At 38.1% G+C, this 22,744-nt stretch overlaps 4 protein-coding genes across 9 annotated transcripts in view; 1 reads left to right on the top strand and 3 right to left on the bottom strand.

Moving 5' to 3' along the window:
• The window catches only part of LOC117206356 (transcription factor cwo), a 37,394-nt gene extending 34,185 nt beyond the window's left edge, over positions 1 to 3,209 (bottom strand). For both annotated transcript variants that reach the window (XM_033445621.1, XM_033445624.1), the window contains exon 1: positions 1,935 to 3,209. In XM_033445621.1, the coding sequence (XP_033301512.1) occupies positions 1,935 to 1,999 (65 nt within the window). In that variant the 5' untranslated portion in view covers positions 2,000 to 3,209. The remainder of the gene's footprint in view (positions 1 to 1,934) is intronic.
• Positions 3,210 to 10,719: 7,510 nt separating this feature from the next.
• Positions 10,720 to 16,888, bottom strand: LOC117206353 (calcium homeostasis endoplasmic reticulum protein). Of its 2 annotated transcripts, XM_033445612.1 has the most exons (8): positions 16,724 to 16,888; positions 16,038 to 16,208; positions 14,770 to 15,436; positions 14,625 to 14,696; positions 14,022 to 14,418; positions 13,543 to 13,946; positions 13,089 to 13,454; positions 10,720 to 12,956 (listed from the first exon to the last, which is right to left on the bottom strand). In XM_033445612.1, the coding sequence occupies exons 1-8, from the start codon at positions 16,740 to 16,742 to the stop codon at positions 12,662 to 12,664; spliced, it is 2,391 nt and encodes a 796-aa protein (XP_033301503.1). In that variant the 5' UTR covers positions 16,743 to 16,888; the 3' UTR covers positions 10,720 to 12,661. The 2 variants fall into 2 exon arrangements, with proteins under 2 accessions (XP_033301503.1, XP_033301504.1); XM_033445613.1 differs by lacking the exon at positions 16,724 to 16,888 and having other exon boundaries at positions 14,770 to 15,374; positions 16,038 to 16,168.
• Positions 16,889 to 16,926: 38 nt separating this feature from the next.
• Positions 16,927 to 18,671, top strand: LOC117206358 (eukaryotic translation initiation factor 3 subunit G). The gene is made up of 3 exons (XM_033445626.1): positions 16,927 to 17,066; positions 17,417 to 17,874; positions 17,959 to 18,671. The coding sequence occupies exons 2-3, from the start codon at positions 17,430 to 17,432 to the stop codon at positions 18,369 to 18,371; spliced, it is 858 nt and encodes a 285-aa protein (XP_033301517.1). The 5' UTR covers positions 16,927 to 17,066; positions 17,417 to 17,429; the 3' UTR covers positions 18,372 to 18,671.
• Positions 18,672 to 18,919: 248 nt separating this feature from the next.
• The window catches only part of LOC117206352 (neprilysin-2), a 38,685-nt gene continuing 34,860 nt past the window's right edge, over positions 18,920 to 22,744 (bottom strand). For 3 of the 4 annotated variants that reach the window (XM_033445608.1, XM_033445610.1, XM_033445611.1), the window contains 5 exons: positions 22,532 to 22,708; positions 21,950 to 22,444; positions 21,558 to 21,849; positions 21,209 to 21,459; positions 20,142 to 20,480 (listed from right to left, as the gene is read on the bottom strand). In XM_033445608.1, coding sequence (XP_033301499.1) covers positions 20,142 to 20,480; positions 21,209 to 21,459; positions 21,558 to 21,849; positions 21,950 to 22,444; positions 22,532 to 22,708 — 1,554 coding nt within the window. Of the gene's footprint in view, positions 20,481 to 21,208; positions 21,460 to 21,557; positions 21,850 to 21,949; positions 22,445 to 22,531; positions 22,709 to 22,744 lie in introns of all 4 variants that reach the window. The other variant, XM_033445609.1, reaches the window with a different exon arrangement.

Genomic DNA, 22,744 nt, shown 5'->3' with positions numbered 1-22,744 from the left:
CCCGAGAAACGATGAAATCGATGCAACTCCGAACGCAGATAAAAATAAGAAAAAGAGAGGAATGGTTCGATTTCCAAGTTAAATTCGACGAGCACAGCGAGCGAATGCGGGACGGAATACGCACAGCACACGTTCACGCGCTGTATAGACGGTGCTCAAATAAATCCGTGCGGATCGATCTGCAGTGTCAATGCCCGATGCGACGGTTCAAGCGGCCAAGATGCGAAACCGTGTTCTATAGCGTGGCCCGAAGAAATTGCCCGGTTGCTGCGAGCGCCGTCAGCGCGCCCCTCAACGCCTTGATATATACACCGTGTGTCCAACTCTCCAGTCTATTCTCGATCTCGCACAAGTGTTTATGACTGACCGACCGTGCTGACACACTCGTGAAAGTCACTCGTTACGAGCGACGTGAATACGCGTAAACGTCACTTTCCTTGACGATAGAAGCCACGAATATCAATGTAACACGCCCATTAATGTAATATGTCCAGGACATTTTTTTTTTTCAATTTCTTCCTTCGACGATAAAGTAGGATATGATAAAAATGAAAACGTCAAGTGATCTCTACATATTCCTTTCTCTTATGCAGCATGAAAGATGTGATTTATAATCGCTCCGTAAATGGCGCTAGCGTTAATTGGTCTCGATTTCTTGCGCGCAGGATCGAGCATTATAGGTTACTTCGAATACTTATAGATTATAATCACGGACGAACTGTAGTTAAGTCGTAATTACTTTTGGATCACGTTTGATGAACGATTTTCAATTCACTGCACGTCGCTCTATTCACGGATTCTTGAATAGACTTCTTAGATAACTCGTTGAATTCACAGCGATTCGATCGATCGACCAGTCCCACGCGGTTACGTATACAACTCGTGATATCTATATTCCCGTTTATTAATTGACATCAACGATAGCACCGATTCTTCGGTATTTATCTTATCTCTGGCGCGGCCATGAATTTTTTGACAACGCGTGGACCTTCAAGACGGTTCCACTCGTATCAGCAACCGTCTAATTATTTATCAATATGATATAGGACCTGGGGGAAGAACGTCGAACAAGAGAGGCCAAGCGAGGGGGAAGGGACAGTGTCAAAATCGAACACCTGTACATTCGTGATAACGAGGCATGTAGTTTTCCGTATTGCCAAGGAATATATTGGCTTATGGTAATCTGTTCTACGAATCAATCGAGTTTTACTTGTAACCGCATCAATATAATTGTATGATATAAATAGCATTAAAAGACTTGCGAAATTAGTCCTAGATGACTCAATTAACTCGAACAGAATTACCTAGTACATGAATAGTTGTTTTAAACGTGATTGCTCGAAACCGATCTAGAAACGTAACAGCGGCGATCTCAGTTTACGCTCACACTTGCATAGTCCGTAAATCAAATGTTGTAATTCGATGAAACAAATTTTCAGAAAAATCTTTACGTTACGACATAACGTTATTCCGTGTGATCGGTTGTTTTGAACTGTTCCGCATGTATACAGGTAAGCACGATAACGAAGCTTATATACCTGTACGAACACGAGTCACGCGAACATTGGCTCACCCTGTTTAACGAGAGTTCTCGATGTAGCTTGTAGTAAATCTGTGTAAATATTTTTGGATGGTATTAGACTGAATAATGCCGGCAAGGTCGACAGCGTGGAACGTTCCTCTGGCGTTGAGAAAGAATCTAGAATGCAGCGGTGATTCATGTCGCGTGTGAGCGCTTTATAACTATAACGCACTATTGTACGATCAAAACGATACCAGTATGCAGAAATAATCATAGTCCGTTTTTTAATACTCGAAGATTATAGTTGTTTTAAGCTAATATCAGTTATATACGAGATTTCGAATACCTTTTCTGTGACAAAAGTAGAAAATTATAGAAATGTTTAATTGTTAATAATTATTTAGACGCCTACCTCTCGTATTTTACTTGCATAGAATGAGCGGAGTTGTCCTCCCAGTAATTCTGTGTCTCCATCATCTTGCCGCATAGAATCGTTTCCAATACACAACACGATCACTTCCGATTTCTAGTCGTTGTCACTCCTTTCGTTACGTTTCTTCTATTGTCTTCGACTTTCTTCCACTGTTCTCTTTCAATCTGACTCCGTTTGCACACAGTTTCTTCCTTTGAATTCACGTTCGTAACACGCAAGTTAGGCAGTTAGAAGCAGCTCGCCGTAATTTAGCGCGAAATTTAACGAAACGCACAAAACGTGTTTACACCGACCGCGAAATTACGTATACATAACCTGTACCCACAAAAAAAGTCAAGTCCTCTTTAAACCGATGGCTTCTTGATCGATAGTGCGCACCCGACGACTAGGTTAGGTTCGCCTCCACAAACTCACTGACACACTCGAAACGACACGACGGACCAGGAGGCCGGTACTTGGGAATCGCCCACGTCTTTCCGTCCAGTCACACTCACCGATATATCTGTACTGGCGCCCTCTTCTTTTCTTCTCTGTCTTCCTTCCTACTTCCCGATTTCTTTTTTTAGAGCCGATGATCGTAGATCGATCTCTCACTCTGTCTTTCTCTTTCTCTCTACTGTGACATCCTATAAGCGTAGCAACAGAAATTTTTAAACTTTGTTTTGTTATCCGTTTTGAATCGTTTCCGCTCGAATAGGCGATAACGAGAGCAAAAAGAAGAAACACGACTCGATCTTAAGACATAAATGTGAACGACGATAAGGCCGTTGACTCGTTCGGCCGCGAAATTCCGCGATATACTAACTGGCAGGGCCGTAAGAATTGAACAGGTCGCGCGCTCGCTTTGCGCGTCACGGTATTCGGCAACCTATAGGTACGCTTCTTTTGGTGCGTACGCATGCACTTTACGAATTTCACGTGGCAGTGGTTGGCGGCGCTCGAGATGTGCTCTGGACCAATGATTACGTTACATGCACGATTGAATTCTCGATCAATCGTATGCACTCTATCGACGCGGTTTCTCGTACCATATAGATTCGTGATTTTGGAATTCTCTACAATGACAGGAACAAAAAGAACGTTGTTCAAATAGTTTCGTATCGCTCGCGTATATAAACGCGTGTCGTCTCCTTAGCAGGCTACACTACGCGTATAATGCGCGGCCCTGTTCGATTCTCGCGATGGTCCTCGCCACGCAGACCACTGGTGGGAGCGATCCAGAACCATCTCAGGCACGGAACCATCGATCCCGGAGCCATGCAACTCGAGGTCTAATGTAAATCGACCGGTATCTATTCGCTCGATATCATTCGATATCTTATATCGTCAAAATCTTCGTTCCCCTTATCGGACTAATTCCGCCGTGTTGAAATACGATAGATATAGATAGGAACCGAACAATTGTTACGTAGCTTGATATTTTTTTTATAATCTACGATATCTTTCAGCGAGGGTAACGTGTCGATCCAGTGTGCGTTTACGAGTTCTGTGAAATGTTCCGATAAGACAATTTGTTGTTAATACATCACGTGTTGATAGTATTACGTATGGATCGATATGGTGATCTCGAAATAGCCTTAGCGATACGCATGCCGGTATATTGTACAAAAACAAAAACAAAAAAAGCTAATCTATACCTAGGCAATCGTTCGTTTTTCTCTTGTTTATCTCATCTAAACAATCATTATTACTATACATTACTTGACGATTTGATACAAAGGTTCCACCCTTGGATTATAGAATTTCGATAACCTAACGCAAATTTACAACCATAAATCGATACATGATTAAACGATAAATCATTTTGTTGCGTCAATATGTACTACTGTTTGTCACGGTATAAACATAAACAAGCAAACGCTCACGTGATTCTCGCATTACGAATACGTATATACAATAAGTACGATATATCCTTTGGACGCATCAAAAATTTAAGGACCACAAATTTCCGTCGCAGACAATGAAAACGAATTACCTCAATGACGAACGACGCGCAGATAAGATTCTTGTGCGTCTCTCGAAGCACTACAGAACACGATATATCAAGCGTGTAAATTTAACGTCGCCTGATACCGTGTCACGAAGTCGACTAAATTTCTCGAGCGTATACTTTCGCCCTTCCATTTCGCTGGAATCTCGTCGATACGATTCAACGATACCCGTTGAGGAGAAACCGACTATTTTTCTTTTTTTCTTTCTTTAACGTGGCTAAGGATCGCTGGCGCGTCACGTAACTCGATGATGCAAATCCGCGTTCGTTCGCCATTCGGACAAGGCAGAGGCGCTAGTATTGCGAGGGTGAGTAATGGTAAGGTATAGAAAGGAAGGAAAAATAGTGACTTTCCAGGTGAAAGTTTTCGACGAAGAGGGTGAAGTGGGGACTTGAGACGTTACTGATCAACGAGAGGAGTGGGAAATGCTTGGAGGGGCGCAGAAGGTGAGGAACGTTCGTTGGGACGTACAGTCGAACGAAGAGAGGGATAAGCAGTTACCACGCTATGTGACACGTGCGCGTGACGTCACGGGGCCGGTCACGCGAGCACCGTGTGCTCCCGGTCACGTGTCCTGTCACGCGCTCGCTCCATCCCTCTTTCCCCCGACTGCCGCCGCGGCTCTCTTCAACGACTGCATCCCTTCCTCTACGGGACTATCGACCGTCTCTCTCGTCATCTTTTATTGCACTCTGGTTCTCCTTGTTCGTTCTCAATCACTGTCTACGTGCCGGTGCTGTGAGTTCACTCTTTCTTCCTTCCTCCGATTCGGATCGGAGCGGAGTACAGTATGAGACCGCAGACTCAACGGGTATTCAGGCTCCGCCGCGTCGTGACACGAGGACACGCGGTAATGATACTTCTCGTTGTCGCGCGATTCGACGATATGTTTATACCTGCACGCCGTTTGCGTGGACTGCGGATCGTTCACGCACACGATGCAACGTGCCGTATCCTCCCGGACGTTCGTTGCATCCGTTTTAATCAACGGATTAAATTTTAATTATTCAGCATCCGCGCTGCTGCTTCACGTGAATTCGAACGCCGAGCTTGCGTTGCAGGAATTGGGTTATCGGAGCATGTTTGCCGAAAAATGTATTGGAAACAAAGAAGGATCTAGAATGCATATATGCACACGTTATGATTTCAATTACGGTGGAACTTCGTTTAGACGACGGCATTTATTTCAACGAAATTTTAGTTATTGTCCGATTAAACGAACTTTCGTTTACTAATTGAGCTAATTGAATCCATTTATTCGAACGTGAGTTTCTGCTACGTAAACGCGAAATCACAGCTGGTAGGGAAAATAGTGAGCTCCCATTATATAAACCGCTTGCCTCTCGTAGGTTAACATAAAGAAGGTCTACTGTATATTTATAATCGAGCTTTCGAAACAAACGATAAGTTCATCGTAAAAAATACCGTGACTCTATGGGCATGATTAAGGAAATCGATGTTTCACGCGTACGCTACCATTATCGTAACGATTTGAAAACGTACTGTTTGCGACCAATTTGATACTGTGCACGTCTTTTTAAATAAAACATGCGAGGCGATAATTGACAATGTGACAACCTTTGCAAATAAGGTCGTCGCACGTCTCTAACGAATAATGTGATATAAACGAAGCGAGAAAACCAGAAACGGTGTAGCATTTGGCCGATTTAACTGTGAAGTTAAACGATTTTAATCTCACTCATAACGCTTGTTCTAGGCGACATACTTTTCTACTTTTACAGGTCACCTGTGGAATCCAGATCTCGCTTCTGTTACACGTACAAATATACACACGCGATCGAACACGTCGCGTGGGCAATTATTTTCATTGGTCGATCGCGCGACTGCGTTGCAACTAAAAAGAAATTACGATAACGCGCGGAAAGAATGTAATTAACGATGCGTTTTTGCCACTGGGATTACGCATTACGAAACACTTTTATGACGTCGAACGTGGAACGTCTACAGACAGACTAGAAAGTATAAGCACTTGTACTTATGTAAACGGTGGCCTGCTGGTGGACAAGAAATTCCAAGACGAACGAGGCAGTCTGCAAACAAAGGAAACATCAACGGTGTTCGTATTAAATTTCTCTGATTAATCGTAGGCAATAAGCAATACCGTGAAAAATATTAACTTAGGATACTTACCATATTCGACAATGTCCGATAATGTTGATAATGCTGGATCAAACGATCTTACGATATTCGACGTACGATGTATTCGCTTTAAATATTCATATTACCAAGATAGTGAAGATTTTGGCTCGTTCTCCCTTTAAAGCGGCTACGAACTTGACGTATGCACGAGTACGCGCGTAACACGACCGATTCGAAAATAGGCGTTTTATTTTCTGCACGGCTCAGGAGAAAATAAACGCAATCTGTGGCGACTCCGAGCTATTCTTGATCTGGTACACCATTACGTGTCCCGTGTCATGCATTAATCGGTTTGGTCTTCGTACTCGTTCCAAAACCAAATTATTGAACCTAATGCTCATCAATTGACCGTAACGTATGGTCTGCGATATTTTGGTACTCGAACGGTTCGTCACAGATAGGCCCGATAGGGCGTCGTTATCGTGGACGGATCTTTAACCTTTGATTCCGGATTCTACTACAAGACGGAGCAATTTAAATTCCTTCTAGAGCACTCGACGATTCCTCTTTGAGCTGGAATTAAATTATGCATCGTTCAAACGGTGACCATGTCTCAACTGTGATGCCTACGTGACTTTTAGATAAAACGGCCAGCTTGGTGAACACACGTCGATGAATATTCAACGATGTTTGCAGCTTTTTCACAAACACGGTGTATTACGATTACTTTCGTACCTTGTAGTCATTCTTCTAATATCTACGACAATGTATCTCGAATGAATCTTCTAAATTTTTATGAATGAAGTACGTCACCTGTGTTCCTCTGTCACTCCGTGTCAATTTTGACGTAGTGTTTCAAGACCACGCAATCCGCATTACGTAAAATCGAAGAACGTTGAATTAGTAATGACGCGACAAAGTGAAATTGATGTGGCCACGGTTTTAGAACAACGATGAAAAAAAAAAAAGAGAGGAAAAGAAGAACGTTACACAAGGGTCGAGTGAGGGCACGTGAAAGTAATTACGTCACGGTGATTGCATCGTTGAATGCATCGAGGTGCTTCCCCTTGATTATCGCCTGAAAATCACGTTTCGCAGCAATGTTCGCTCGTTTGTCCTTGACAAATTAGAACATTCGCCTGGCCGACACATAATTACAGCCGGTTACGTTGCGTTTCCTTCTCGCCCTGGACAGCTTTCGATTCCCGTGAACAAATCCTGATAGGTCCGCGCGTTCCCAAGAAATAAACTTCGAACACGGCTTCGTACTTGAACCTGAAAATCCCACGAATGTTTCTCTCCTTTTTATAGTACGCAGCTCATCGGACAATGTATTTACGCTACGGTATCTCACGCTCCAATTTAATCTTCGCGATACGAATCAACGATTTGTCTGAAAGCACACGGGGAAACTACCAGCTGTGAACATTAACATATACGAGAATTAATTAAAAATAATTGTTGCAGAATTTCAATACGTTGATCGCTGTTATACGTATCCAAATATGGAGAATAGAAATATTCATCGATCAGCTTTGAACATTCGTTTTGAAAAATCCTATACATATACTGCCAATGGTACATTGAATTCCTAATTCTGTAAAAACCAATAATTCCCAGCCAGCCTGTGTAAGTACGATATAGCGTTCCAGAAGGATACCATAACTTCGCTTGTGCTACATAACTCGCCTATCCTTCAGCTACCTCGATCGAAGTCGATAATTCTAAAAGAACGACATAGCGCGGGGACGCGATATTACACAATGGAAAAGTTACGTTATTTAAACAGATCCGTATGAAAGAGGTTGCATTTCCAAAGTCAAACGATTACACGGGAATCTGATGCAACCGCACGGTGTCGCATCGTTCGTAATTCGACGTGTATAATGGACTAACGTCCAAGAGATGTCATCGTGCACCGTATGCGCAAATAACCAGCTCTCTGTTCTACCGAGTGCGCGGTCGGACACATTGCGTGCACGTGTCGGTAAGGATAAACGCGTGGTCGAGCGCGTGACTCGACGGCCGAGGCGTGCCCTTCTCTTGATCACGTGGAATGCAACGCGGTACCTTCTCGTCGTCCTCGTTCCACTCGCGCGACTCCACGCGTTCTCTATCCTCGTCCGCGATCCTCTACCGGCACTGTTGCGAATGCACGCGGTTCTCTCTAATTCACGAGTCACGCTAACCCGTTTTCTCTGTCCGAGTCAACCGACACGCAGGTATGCCGATCACTGCACACGTTCATCGTGGCGTCTCTTTGCGTGCACCTTTCGGTCGCGAAAGGAGGAGGTGTCAAGCAATTGAAAAAAAAAGAATTGCAATGTATACACGAACAGATTGACCAAGTTTTCCTGCAAAATATAGGAATCAATATATAAAATTTTCAGTAATAAGATTGAGAAATGAGAGTTCGATTAATAACGAGTGTAATCAGGAATGTTCTATTTTATTTGAACAACTAACTTATGGTTGGATCAAGTTATACGATATAAATGAAAGTTTTTATTCTGACGTTTCAGATATTCGTTATTTCATTCGAGTAATGTTTAGAATGTTCTATTTGCAAATAACGTGAATATGGGAAATGGCGGTATTTTTTGGTATTTTTTAATAAATATATCGATCCAATTTGATATTTATTTTGTAATGGCGTGTTATTGAAATTCAGATAAAATTCCATAGCAGAGTAATTATTACCAAGACGAAGAGCTAATTATAACTCTGTTATCATAATACTAAGAATAGATTGTCTAGAATGTTGGTTTGAAATCAACGATGGGTGCTTGTTATCGATACCTACTTTATAAGGAAACCAACAGGCTGAGTGACTATTTAAAGCGAACCTTAGAGACGCACTTCCGGCCTAAATACGCGGCTCGAGTGCGAGATCCGGTTTCTGATTACTTTGAGGTCACCTGTTACCTGCGACAGATCGTGATTTATAGTTGACTTTCAAAAGGTAGTTACTGCTTGAGAATCGGTGAATTAATTATTGCAGAGTTGAATTATTTTCTTCGCGACTGTTGCTAGTATACGTCCTATTTATAAAATTTGCAAAAATACTCTTAACATTCGCTATAAGTAATTAAAATTAATAATATGGACAATTTATTCGCCATTTGTCGAACAAATGTAAAAATGGCACAAGGTTGATGATACCAATAACACGGGCAATTCGTGTCTAAAAATGTTTATATATTCATGTTCCTGTAAGTTTGAGAATATTTCGATCGTTCAGTGAAACTTTTATTTCATTCTATTCGACGTTACCATAACTTCAGTAGACTGTTATTATGTTCATCGTACAACATAGAAGAATGCCGCAATCTGTTGTGATCGAGCGACGAAACTGCGATATGTCTTTATATGGAACCCTGAACGTAACAGGTCCAAGGAGAGTCGTTCTAATTTGACAACGTCCGTGAAAACCTTGACAAATGAGGGTAAAATGATACGTGGCACCTACTACATGCAGTCAGTAATACGAGACTCATTTTACTCGCATACAAATTCTTTTTCGTCGTTTAGAATGGCGTCACACGAAGTGCTATGATCTTATTATGTATTGATTAGATTTTTCTTACCTTTTTTACTTTTATGCCTTAACAGAACAAAGTTGATATCAGAATGTGTAATTTTATAACTTGTTAACTTCGTTATTGTTACTACACTGCAGATACAAAATACTGTTTCGAAAATTTAAATTCTATCCAATACGTAAAAGTTTATCAATAATATTATCGATGTCTACACATTACAATCCGTGTCGCAAAATTAAATGCTCATTTCATGAATGGAGCGAATATTCGAAAGGTCATGTTTTTCATTTTTCATCGGCATATTTAAAACGGAACAAACATAGATCAAATAAAATCATCAAAATATTAAAAATCTTACGTATGTGAAATATCGATCTAAAAATTACTAAAAATATACCTTTTTATCGTTGTATAACGCGAGGTATTTACGCATCAGTTTGGAAATCTGATGGTTTAAAAGGCAGCAAATTAAAACGAACGAAAAAGAATATTTTGTAAATGTATTAATCCATTCACTTTCCGATTTCTTTCGAAGAATATATGTAGTCGCGAATTTAAATATTATGTTTTAAGAATAACACTTCTGGAGTAAGCATGTACCAATGGTTACGTGCCACCGTCAAAATCGTTAACGTAATCTATTTTTTTATCTTCGCATATCCTCATACACATATTTATTCTTACATTTTCGGCCTCGATGTCACGTTTTGCTTAAACGTGTTGCATCAGTCGACCAACTTATACACATACGTACCGGTTTCCCACGAACGCAGTCGATTCTTTTAAATACAATCGTCTTTCGATTCGAGATAAGCAATCGATCGATCCACAAAAAACACGACTTTTTGGTGCCAATCTGTTGTTACGTATACACGATTATTGTAACGTGACGTCATGCTTTGCGAAAGAGGTAGATCGTGTTTGGTTACACTGCAGTTATAAAACAATCCAATGTATATTTGGCGTCTGTATATTCTTTTTGAAATTATATATTTCGTTATCGATCACGCAAGCAAAGTACGTATATTACCATCGAATGCATCGGCATGACTGCATCTCGAGACCGATACAATGATGCTATACTATATAAATTGTTCAGAAAAAGATATTCTCCCACAAACTATATTTCTTCATTTATTAATTCCATCCTGCCTTTTTTCTTTCTATTGTTTTAACTGTTGCATTTTATCATCGACCTTTGCCTTCGACGAAATTGACTTCCAAGGAGGCCGTTAATACTGCAGAATCATCGTCGAATTTAATGTTTACGATCTTTGGGAACCAAATTACTTATCTTTGGGACTTTCGACAAATATTATCGAACGATATTACGACTGTCATGATACACAGTATTTATGACAAAAAGAAAAAGAAATACTGAATAGAAATTAAGATGCTCAATAGATATTAAATGACCTTTCCAAATTTACAAACACCAACTTCTTGGTTGACACTTCGAAATCTGCTACGACGTAAACGTTTTATTATATTTCTTTCGTATAGATTTCGTTCAATAAAAATATATCGCGTGATATATGTAAAAAGAATACTAAAATGAGAGTGAAGTTATAGAATAGCTATAGGAAAACGCACACATCTTTCCGGTGTTGTTTACGCCACCAAGTGTGTGGCTTCTGACTGTTATCGCTGTGAAACCGGTTTGACGTTGGATTTATGTATTCGGTTCCAATATCGACTGCCACTAGGGGAGTTCAAGAAGGCAACTGACGATTAACAATGCCATCGGATGTCGGCTGTTCCTAGCCAGTTATCTTTTTATTTTTCTTTGAATCCGCGTGCACGTGACAGCTGATGATAAATCTACCAGTATAAAAAGTCTAAGAACATTATTATTCTGGAATATCTTTGAACCGATTAAATTAATTTTCTTTAACAACATCTACGATGATTTTCTGCAGAGTTTGTACGAGTGTACGTCAATAGCACGCCTCGAGGACGTGCTAACTCTAATTAAGAACATTTTTCCTCTCTTTTTCTCGTTCTTTCTACAATTCTTTTCTTCTACCATTATATTTAAACATAGAATGCTTATTCCTCGATTTTATCTTATGTATCGAATATAATCATTTATTAACTTACTAAATACAAGTACTTTTTTAGTTTCATATATTTTTTTTCATGTAAAGATGATTAGTGCACGATATTCTCTTATTCTCTTATATAGACATTCAGCGAATTAATTTATCGTTTCATATGGAAACAGAATGAATTTTTTTGCTGTGCAGAATACAATTACATAATATGTAATCTTGCATGTCATGTTCGTGATGATCATAAACCGTGCGATTGGTCAATATTGATTAATCGATCCTTTTGGTGTACTTAGTTATTATTTTAATCAAGATATCTCCAATTATCGATAGACAAACCATCTATTATTATTAACGGTAACCTTGCCGAAAATCGAATAGTTTTGTACATAATGTACAAAAGATACATAAAATTATATTTTTTCTTTTTGCGTTATGCACTATGCAAATTGAATTTAGTATGTAACAATCACTGCAAGTGTAACAGCAAACTTTCGTAACCCTTGTCTTATTTATAAACTGACAAGCAATTAAGTTCATAAACAATTGTTCATATTTTTCATCATTCACTCGTAGTATTTTTCTCAATTGGAAATATACAGATAAATGATTTGCGCCCACGAATGATCGACACAATATTCAGTCAATGCACTTTCTCTGTTTCTTTGAATTAAAAATATAAAATAATTGATTGTTACTTATAACAAGAATATACAATTCTATAACATATATATAAATGTACGTTGTAACTTTGTAATTTCAGTAATAAACAATTATTCTATAACGTTTATACAATGAAATAAGAGAATGGATATAAAACGTTGATTATCCTAATAGAGATTGAAAAAAATAAAAAGATTAAAATAAATCATTACACAAATTACATTGTAGGATTGTAGAACATTGATCATTGGAAATTTGTGTCGACTACGATTGTGAGAGCATGCGAATTCATACTGCATGCGATAGTTATATTTCACCGAAAAGATTATAGACAAATTAATTATTTATCCTGATTAGATTCAGTCCCGTTCACCCCTTTCTTCGGCACGTTCTTCTGCTCTTGCTTTCATTCTAGTTATGAATGCTTGTCCCTTACTCTTTCTAAAGTTCTCGTATGGATCATTTAAATTAATACCGACGCCTTTATATTGATCGTTTTTATCCCTAATTTCACCCCCCGATATTGGAGCTTCAATACCCTGTTCATTGGCACCAAGTCCCGCACCGCCCCAACCCATTTTTTTGAGCAACTGATGACCCTTGTTACTCTCATCGAGACTAATTTCTTGAGGAGCTTTACTGTAGGTTGATCCGCTGAAAGGAATTCATTCGTAGAAATCAGATATATATATATATATATCTATATATATATATATATCTAGATATATATATATATATATAATCAGATATATAGAATATCTTTTTATACTAAGTACTAATACTTACAGGAAACTGGGTGGAGTTGGACTTCGATCTTGCCTGTCCATTCTCCTATCAGGACTTCGATCCTTGTTGCTATTTCTCCTCCTTCTGCTTCTGTTATTATGATTGCTATTTCGACTGTTACGTCTATGATTAGCAGCAGGAGATCTAGATCTGCTTCTACCTCTAGATCTTGAGCGTGATCTACTTCGCGATTTACTTCGATATCGTTTCTTTGGTGGACTAGGACTTTTGGATCTTGGCCTTAGAATTGGTGACGGCGATTTTGATTTTTGTCTTATACCAGCTGCTATATCTTCTTCTTTACGCTTACGCGCGGCATTCTTTGCTTTATAATACTCGTATAAACCTAATTTTTCCCACCCATCGCTATAATATGTAGATATTACAATTAAAAACTTCACTCGATATTTCAAGCATAATTAGTTTGTGTATAATTTGCATTATATGCCTTTACCTGTCCCGTGGAGAATCATGGTTCGGTGGCGCATAGAATGCTTCTACAGCCGCTACTAGTCGTTCACTTGGAGGAGCAGGTGGTGGAAGCCTAATGGCTTCTGGATCCAAAGGTTTATATTCGGCATCTTCTAACTTAATTAGAGGTACCATCAAGCCAGCAGGAAGTTCGTAATAAGGCATACTGGGCATTAAATCTTCGACAGAGGGCTCGTGTATAACAGGTGGGGGGCCAAATCCAGGCGGTGGTTTTGAAAAATCTGGCAATGGAACATTTGAAAACGGTGGAGGCTCATTCCCGGGTGGTACACCCCATCCAGGTGGCGGTTGACTGAAATTTACATCTGTGCTTATTGGAGCAGGAGGACCGGAATGACTAGGTGGCAGAGACATATTTTGTTGGTTCTGTAAAGTATGAATTTCTATTATCGTTTGTCGAATACATATACATAATACATACAGGAAAGAAGATCAACTTACCAATTGCGGTGGTGGTGGAGGAGGAGCTTTTAATTGTTGATCAATTGCGATCTTTTGTTGCTCAATATTTTGAATTTGTCTCAAAGCATGTGTAACAAACGCTTGATGTTGTGCTTGATAATTATCAAAGGTTTGTTTTGTTGATGTAGTAATCGGTGTAATTGCGCTGGCATGTTGTTCAACCAAGTTAGCCTGATATTCAGACCAAGATGTGCTTGGCTGTTTCAATTTATCTATAATTCCTTCATCAAAGTAATTATTTTTTGACTCCCATAAACTTAATAGCTTATTTAATTTATTAAGTTGTTCTTCTGATGCAGCTAATGAAGTGTTACAGAACATGGGAACAACAACACTTTCCATTGCCTTGCGAAGATCCATAGATTTTTTTCTTGCACTAAAGAAGTTTGAAATTAAATATCGTGCACAACTATTTTTATGAAAGTTATCAAACTTTATTATAAATATTATATTTATACTGAAATTGAAGTGTTAAATTTTCCATTCACATTTAATTAGATAATGTAATTTAATTCAAATTTTTTACAAATGTTTTAAGATATAAGATCTGTTACTGTTTTCCCAAACAAATATCATACTTACCAATGATGTAGGACATCGTTGACCAGGTAGATAATATGGAGTTTATGACTAAAATTGGTTGCCTGAATGACTCTGAAAGAAACAATAAAAAATTAATTGATTTACTACTGTTAATAGTATATGGCTAAAGTCAAATATAACATACTTTTTCAGCAAATGGTCTGCAACAACTTGATTGCTTTGTGGACTGATAGAATTTTGAAGTATCCAGGCTTTCCCTGCACTTATGCTATCTTTTGTGCAACTATCAATGATAGGTTGTAATACCGCATCAAATGCAGCAAGGTCTGTGTTTGTGCTTTGTGCACTGTTTTGTAAAGCTGTTTCTTGAGCTTGTCTCACAGCATCCTCAACCCTTCCTTGTTGTTGCGCCATCAATGCAGCATGTTGCGCAGCCAGATTTTGTTCTGATTGTCTAACTTGTTCCTGTAGCGTTGTCTGCTGTGACTGAAGATTTGCTAACTCATTTTGAAGCCATCCAGGAGGTCCGCCAATGTTAACCGGTTGAGTAACACCACCAATAGATGGATTCACACCTCCCATAGCACCAGGGACTGGTCCAATTGGTGGTCCTGCATTTCCTGGCCCTCCAATTTGTCCTAGTACTCCAGGTATAACTGGACCACCTTGATTTCCCACTGGTCCAATTCCCACAACTGGATTTAATCCATTGTTCTGAGTATTTAGGCCAGGTGCAAGATTGACGTTATTCAGTGGCTGCGCGACGGTAGCGGCTGTTTGCTGCTGCTGCTGCGAAACGTTTAAACGTGGGTCTGCATTTTGCATTGGATTTATTCCTTTTTGCTTTAAAACTGTAAACGAATGACGGTGGATTATTGTAAGATGTTTGATTCCTTCAATGGATATTGAAAAAGTATACAAATAGTCCAATTTCTGTTGAGTCTTATCTTCTACCAGTGCATAATAAAATTCTTGGCATTTATTAGAGAATTATATCGAAAATTCGGTAAGTCTTTTGGGAGCACTATATTCTTTCCCTGTTTTATATATTATATATATACATGTATTTTTTACTTTTTTTTACAGTACTAGGGTATTACAGGGTATTATAGTGGGTTGCAGTTCCCACATAGATTGAAGCAATATATCAACAACGTAGTCCGTATTAGACAAGCTCCATTAAGAATCTTAAAACTACATCTTCTTAAAATCACCATTGCCAAGAAATAGAATATGTCTTTAGCTAAAGCATTCTGCTTAATAAATAGCAATCCCAAAATCTTGAAACGAAGTGCTCATATTCGATGAATAATAGTTTTGTATGTTCACTATGACGAATTCAGACCCTTTCACCCGTATCTCTTTTTCAAAGTCATTCCTTGTTCGTTGAATAAAGCATGGCCATTATGCTTCTCAATTGTTGTAGCTGTTAAGGGGCTGTATCCCACTTACTGGCTTGCTCTGTAGTCACTTTGTATTGATAGTAGTTGAAGTGCTCTCCACCGAACAGGAAACCAAATTTTGGGTTGTCCTTCTGCTTGTTTTTCGTCATCTGCTCAAACTCCGGTCCATTGCGAGCCACAAACTGAGCCAGTTTGTCTATGATGTTCCGTAACTCTGTATCTGGGTATTATACCAAAATAAACAGAATTAGTACAATAACCTAACAATAATGAATTACTTATACAATTATTACAATATAAATGGCAATATTTAAATACAGTACTGAAATAGGATCTCTTATTTTTTTAAAGTACGCAGTCCTAAATCAGCCCATCGTAACCTGAAATATTGAATCTGTTTTGAAATTTATCACTTTGTGCACGTATCTACGGAGATTTGCCTGAGGATAATTTAATTCGCCGAGTGAATTGCTTTTTAATGGTAGCCTAATACGTTGCACAGGTTTACATAACCTACTATTTAGAATCTACATTTTGTCTTTTTTAAACGTATCTCATTATTTCCATTGCATGGAAACTCACAAATCCCCAATTCTGACTAACTAAAATGCTAAAATGATAGATCATAGACATTACGGTTAATAAAAAAGATGAAACGTTAATATGCTCGCCCGGAGTGGGAATGTGCAAGACCGCGCTTGGCCAAATCACCAAATCACAACATTCTTTTCTTACCTGCAGGTGCCTGGTCCATTATCACGATTACTCTTTTACTTTTACACCGAATTCGATCACGTTTGTTATTACTTTCGTTAACACTTTTCCGTACACGATTGTGGTACGTCTCCGGAAAACATTATTTTTTCACAATGAACACGACAACGCTAGAAGTCGCCATTAATACTCGAGTATTCATGTTTCAAAAAACCACCACTAGAGCGGCTGACACGCCAATTTATCACATGCGGAAAATTCTCCATTTCGGCTCATTTTCATTTACGTTTCGTAGGGTTTGCTTTCTGTCAATTTTCTATAATAATTGTGTTCGCATCGATTCCTTGTGCAATAACTTTGAGCGGTAAATATTTACACTAATATATTTTCATCAAAAGATCAAGTTTCTACCGCCACATTATTTTTACAATTTTCTAACGTAAACGTGTCTTTTCTCATAATGTGTTCACTATATTAGAAAATACAATATTGTAAATTCCTTTTATGTGACGCTTACTTTGTTACGTTTTAATTATTTGTTGTTTATTGTAGTTAAACAGTTTTAATATTATCAATATCGTTTCATTTATTAATGTTGCTACTTAACCTATTGCGTCACGTCTGTCACGTATTCAAAGCAGTTTAATTTTATATTTTTCATCTATTATTGAATAATTTGAAAATATCATTAATAGTAATATTTGTCTGTATCAGGTGAATTACGGGAATGCCTGTAGCAGAGGTGAAATCCAGCTGGGCAGATGAAGTAGAAGAAGAGGGAGGAGCGTTGCCTCCGCCTTCAGAGACTTATGAAAATGGGTTTAAAATCCTCACTGAATACAAGTACAATCAAGATAATAAAAAGGTCAAGGTAGTTCGAACATATAAGATCGAGAGACGCGTTGTTTCAAAGACAATTGCCGCCCGTAAAAATTGGGCAAAATTCGGAGACTCTGCAGATGACCGACCTGGACCTAATCCTGCTACTACAGTTGGAGGTGAAGATGTCTTCATGCAATTCATTTCTAGTAAAGAAGAGGAAAATAAGGTTGAAGAAGATAGCCTTGACAAGTTGAAGAGTATGGGAGATAAAGGTGTAGTTAAATGTCGTAATTGTAATGGAGACCATTGGACTTCCAAATGCCCTTACAAAGACACTGTCCTTGCTGGAGGTATGTTTCATTATGATAAATTAATTTTTGGAAAGAAACATTTAAGATTATATAATTCTATGGAATATGTGATTTAATTTGCAGGTAAAGTGCCTGATGATAAAAAGCCACTTATTAATACTAGTGCTCCTGGAGCAATGACAGAATTGAAACCTCAGGGTAGTAAATACATACCACCTGGTATGCGCGATGGAGGCAGTAAACGAGGAGATTCTATGCAGATGCAAAGACGTGACGATACTACTGCTATTCGTATTTCCAATTTATCAGAAAGTACTACAGATGCAGATTTGGATGAACTTGTCAAGCCATTTGGATCTGTTCTTAAATTTTATCTTGCAAAGGACAAACAAACTAATCTTTGCAAAGGATTTGCATACGTACATTTCAAATATAGAGTGGAAGCAGCAAAAGCTATTGCTACGCTTAATGGGTATGGTTACGATCACCTTATCTTGAACGTAGACTGGTCAAAACCGCAGCAGCAAAGTAATTGAGATAAATGAAAATTCGAGTTTCGTTACTTGGATTACGCACCGCGTAAAAATATAAATGATATGCAAATGTTTAATTGTGACACCAGGAGCAGAGTACGATACTTTTCATTTCAAATTTTAATGCATTGCACAATAAAAATTGGCGTAACAAATATATTCATAACAATGTTCATAGTTTGTTAATGTAATTATTTAAATTATATGCGATCAACTACAAAATGGTAACTCTGCTTCCTGGTGTCACAATTTATTATCATTTTTAATTCATTCGAACATGACGTTCTTGTATTTGTTACTTTAGAAAATGATGTATCAATTAAAATGTAATTTGTATTCTTATCTTTTTTTTGATCAAAAATAAATAATATGCCATGAAACTTGGAGCGTATTTATTAGATGTTAACAATTCCTATGTCAGGTATTTTATGATTTTATTTTATTCAAGGAATTGTATAATATAACTAAAAAATGTATACATTTTTGCAATGTATAACATGTAAAAAGAGATTCGTATTCAATTCTATTGTCAAATTTAAGATGAAATCTTCTCTTCGATACTTTTCTAAAAATTTTATATTCAACAAAAATACACTGGATACATTTAAACCTAAACTGAATACATTTAAACTGTTTAAACTTAAAATAATATGATATTATAATAAATATAAGTAGTATCGCTGGCTCTAAGTGTTAGATCCTCACGCGGTAATGTTGTGATTGAAATCGAGAAACAAAGAAATTACGATACAAATAAACGCTTATGCGATACATAGATGCAAAAACAAAAGTAAAATAGTACAAAAGTAATTACACAGGTGTTTATTCATCACCTGTACGTTAAAAACTACGATTAATACTACATTGTCTAAGTACTTTGAAATGGTAACTCTAATGAACAACCTTACGCTGCTCAACGGAGCCTAATGAATATCATACAGATAGCAAAAAAGCACGTATTAACTTCATCGTTTAATACATACATATATATAAATATATATATTAATAATATATATATATATATATATAAATATATATATATATATCAGTAAAACAATGTCATTTGAAAATATAATTAACAATACAATTATATATATATATTTTTTTGTTTGCGCGTCATCCTACAGTTTTAATCGAAAGACCGTTTTCACTATTTTATTGTCGTTTCCTATAAAATCATCACAGTTTAAACGTGTCCATTTTCGTTCCATTTTTCTTCAATATTTCAGAACCTACAACACCCGCTTATCCGATTTCTCAGAATGCAATTACAGAAAATTTCAAATCATCATGACGCGCTGCCTCGTTTCTCGCTGGTTTCTTTATTTACAATACTAGTCGGAACTCGGACGTCTCTCTCATAAAAAAGGACTTATATATTAGCGAACAATGTTAGTAACATGCACTGTGTAACCATGTAATTCAAGTCAATTTATGAACGAGGATCTCTTTGGGCATCTTTAGTGAGATCGTTCTCGAGCACGATCGTGCCTCTAAATTGAATTTCATCAGTTCCACTGCTATCGAAGCACCTTCACTTTTATTCCTTAAGCAGATCCCATCATGATTTACGACGATCCGCCGAGCTACACGCAAATTTTATTTCTAACAGTTTCCGCTGACTGAACCAGATTGTCAATTCTAACGAAACTTCCAGAGGAAAGCTGTTTCAGACATGAATCATTTCTTCTTTAACATTTTGAAGAACAAATTTCATCGCTGTCGATTAGCTATAACTTCTGCTATCTCATTGTTCTTGCACTGTATTGATCTTTACCAAACAGCGCATTTCTTTTTGGGATTCATCTTCGAGCCAAGAGGGCAGTTGAAATCCTTCGAGAACTCCTCCATGTTGGAAAGTGGCCCCAGAACACGGAATTTACCAGGGCTGTGGAAACCAGTGGTAATGCGAAGTTTCATCGCTTCCGGCCTGTACTTACTACACCAAGTGTTCGCTGCACTGATCCAGAACAATTGTTCAGGACTATAAGGCAGTCCTGGCAATTTTGGCTCCGCATGATTTCTTTGTACCCATTCTTGATATGCTAAATAGGCTTCTTTTATTCCTCCGTTGTCGGCGATATTCTCACCTTGAGTATTGATACCATTTAACTGTAACAGGAAACGAAGCGATTCTTTTTTATATGTCTAGATTTCCTTCTTTCTGGATGAATATTTAAGACATGCATTATTTTCTAAACGAATGAAAGTAAGAGAAGGAGGAAGAAATATAACGTTGCATTTAAATTTCTATAGCGTTATTATACATGCCTTCAAATCTTTAAACGAAAGATTTATAAGTTATGATGTTTCATCGTCTATTTAAAAAACAGTGAACTCGCGAAATTGATACTAAAAAAGAAGGAAACGAAAGAACGTCATCAATATTTATATCTGTATATGCCTAGTTTCAATAAACCTTAGCGGGCAAAAAAGTTGCGTATTATTACAAAATAAAACTGTCAAGAACATGTTCGTTGTTTAAGAAACATTATTCTACGTTAAAATAACTAGTCTACCAAGCCAAATTTCGTGTCTATACCAGCTGTTATCTAACGTTTGATTCACAAGTGCGTATTATGCACGAGTTTGACCTCTGTGAGAAAAAATTCGATATTTGAATATCATCGACGAACATCATCGATGAGCGTTATTTGCATCGTAAGAGCTCGATAAAGTTTACGTAAAGTAATGTATAGAATAAAGAGATTGACATTCCTCAATAGCCCTAAAATTAGAATCCGTATTAAACAAATATTTATATCGGTTGACGCAAATGATCGTGGACAATTGAGAACGAGGAAGAAACAAGACAGCGTATAATAAAAGTCGATCATTACGTTCAAGTTAACATCTTCCACGGTATAGTTGCCGTATTGGTGAATAATACACTCTGCTTTCTCCAGATACTTTTCTTTTGTTTGTGGTGCCCACCAGTCGACCAGATTTCCGTTTTTATCGAATTGCCTGCCCTGATCATCGAAGCCATGCGTTATTTCGTGGCCAATAACGAAACCGATAGCGCCATAATTCATGTACCTTGGTCGATCGTTACTAAAGAAAGCACCTTGCAAGATACCAGCGGGAAATTCTGCAAAAGCATTATACAAATATTATCGTCTCTTTGGTATCAGTCAACGATTTATTACGAAATTATCATTCCATCGACTTTTATAAAACGATACTCACGTATACTATTCTCGATGGACGAATAAAAAGCATTAACGATGGCGGGTCTTCCGTGAGTTACCCAGTCGGTCTTGTTCACAGGTTTTCTCAGTTTACTGAAAGAATACTCGACCCCGAATAAAGTCAGATTTAAGATACCTTCTAGGTAATTATCTGTCGTTAATTCCAGTTTCTCGTAAAATTTCTCCAGTTTCTTGTCGTCCAGTAATTCGTCGGGGTAAGCGATGTGACTGGACATGCTGGCTGCTTTGTTCAGAGCACTCTTTCTCGTTTCTTCGTCCATCCAATCAACCTAAAGAACGTCAAATTATCTTTAAATTGAAAAATTTGGAAGCACTCATCGTGGTATTGTAGGTGGAAGCGATAAGTCTTCTCATCTGAAACAAACATACCTTTTTGAGTATCTTAGTGAATTCTTGCCTAATATCAGCCACCATGTCTACAGCGTTTTTCTTGGCATCCTCTTTGAAGTATTTCCTAACGTACATCGCGCCGACGCTTATGGCCAAGCTACTGGAAACTGTATCGATGCACTCCTTCCATCTGGGTTCTCTCTCCGTTTTTCCGCTTAACGCCGTGGAATATTGCAGTTGTCTCTTGCGAATTTCGTCCGTGAGATAGCTTACAGAAGATGCGGCTGCTCTCCACATCACATAGTTAGCTTGTACTCTTTTCGGCGTGGTGGCTAATAATTTTTCCAAGCTTGTGATGTAATTTGGAACGCTAACGATCACGACTTCCTCTTCGTCTACTTGAGCACTAGTCGCCAGAAGAGTGTTGAAGTATTCCTTCCACGGGATACTGGAATAGGTCTTGGATAACTCTCGTATCGTCATGGGGTTGTAGAGCAGAGTAGCGTTGCGACGTTTTTCATTCGGCAAAGAAATCTGCAGAATCAGCGTTATATTCGACTCGTTAATCATTCCGTGTTGTTTTGTATATTAACATACGATTTGATTTAACAACTAACGTACATTGGCAAGTTTCATCTCAAATTCCAACGACTCCTTCAATTCAGTTTTTGCATCGGTTTTATTTGCTCCAAGAATTACCGCGATATCGACCATGTAGCTGTAGTAGGCTTGCACGATTTTATCGTCGAAACCTTTTGATAAATATTCGCGCGATAGTCCAAGGGCTGCTTGATCCAACTGCAAGAAAAAAGCATTTTCAAATTCCACAGAAAC

This window comes from Bombus bifarius, unplaced genomic scaffold, assembly GCF_011952205.1.
Source record: "Bombus bifarius isolate JDL3187 unplaced genomic scaffold, Bbif_JDL3187 scf7180000008006, whole genome shotgun sequence".
NCBI classification, from domain to species: Eukaryota; Metazoa; Arthropoda; class Insecta; order Hymenoptera; family Apidae; genus Bombus; species Bombus bifarius.
The sequence above is the reverse complement of the archived record's forward strand: the minus strand, read 5'-3'. Positions and strand labels throughout refer to the sequence as shown.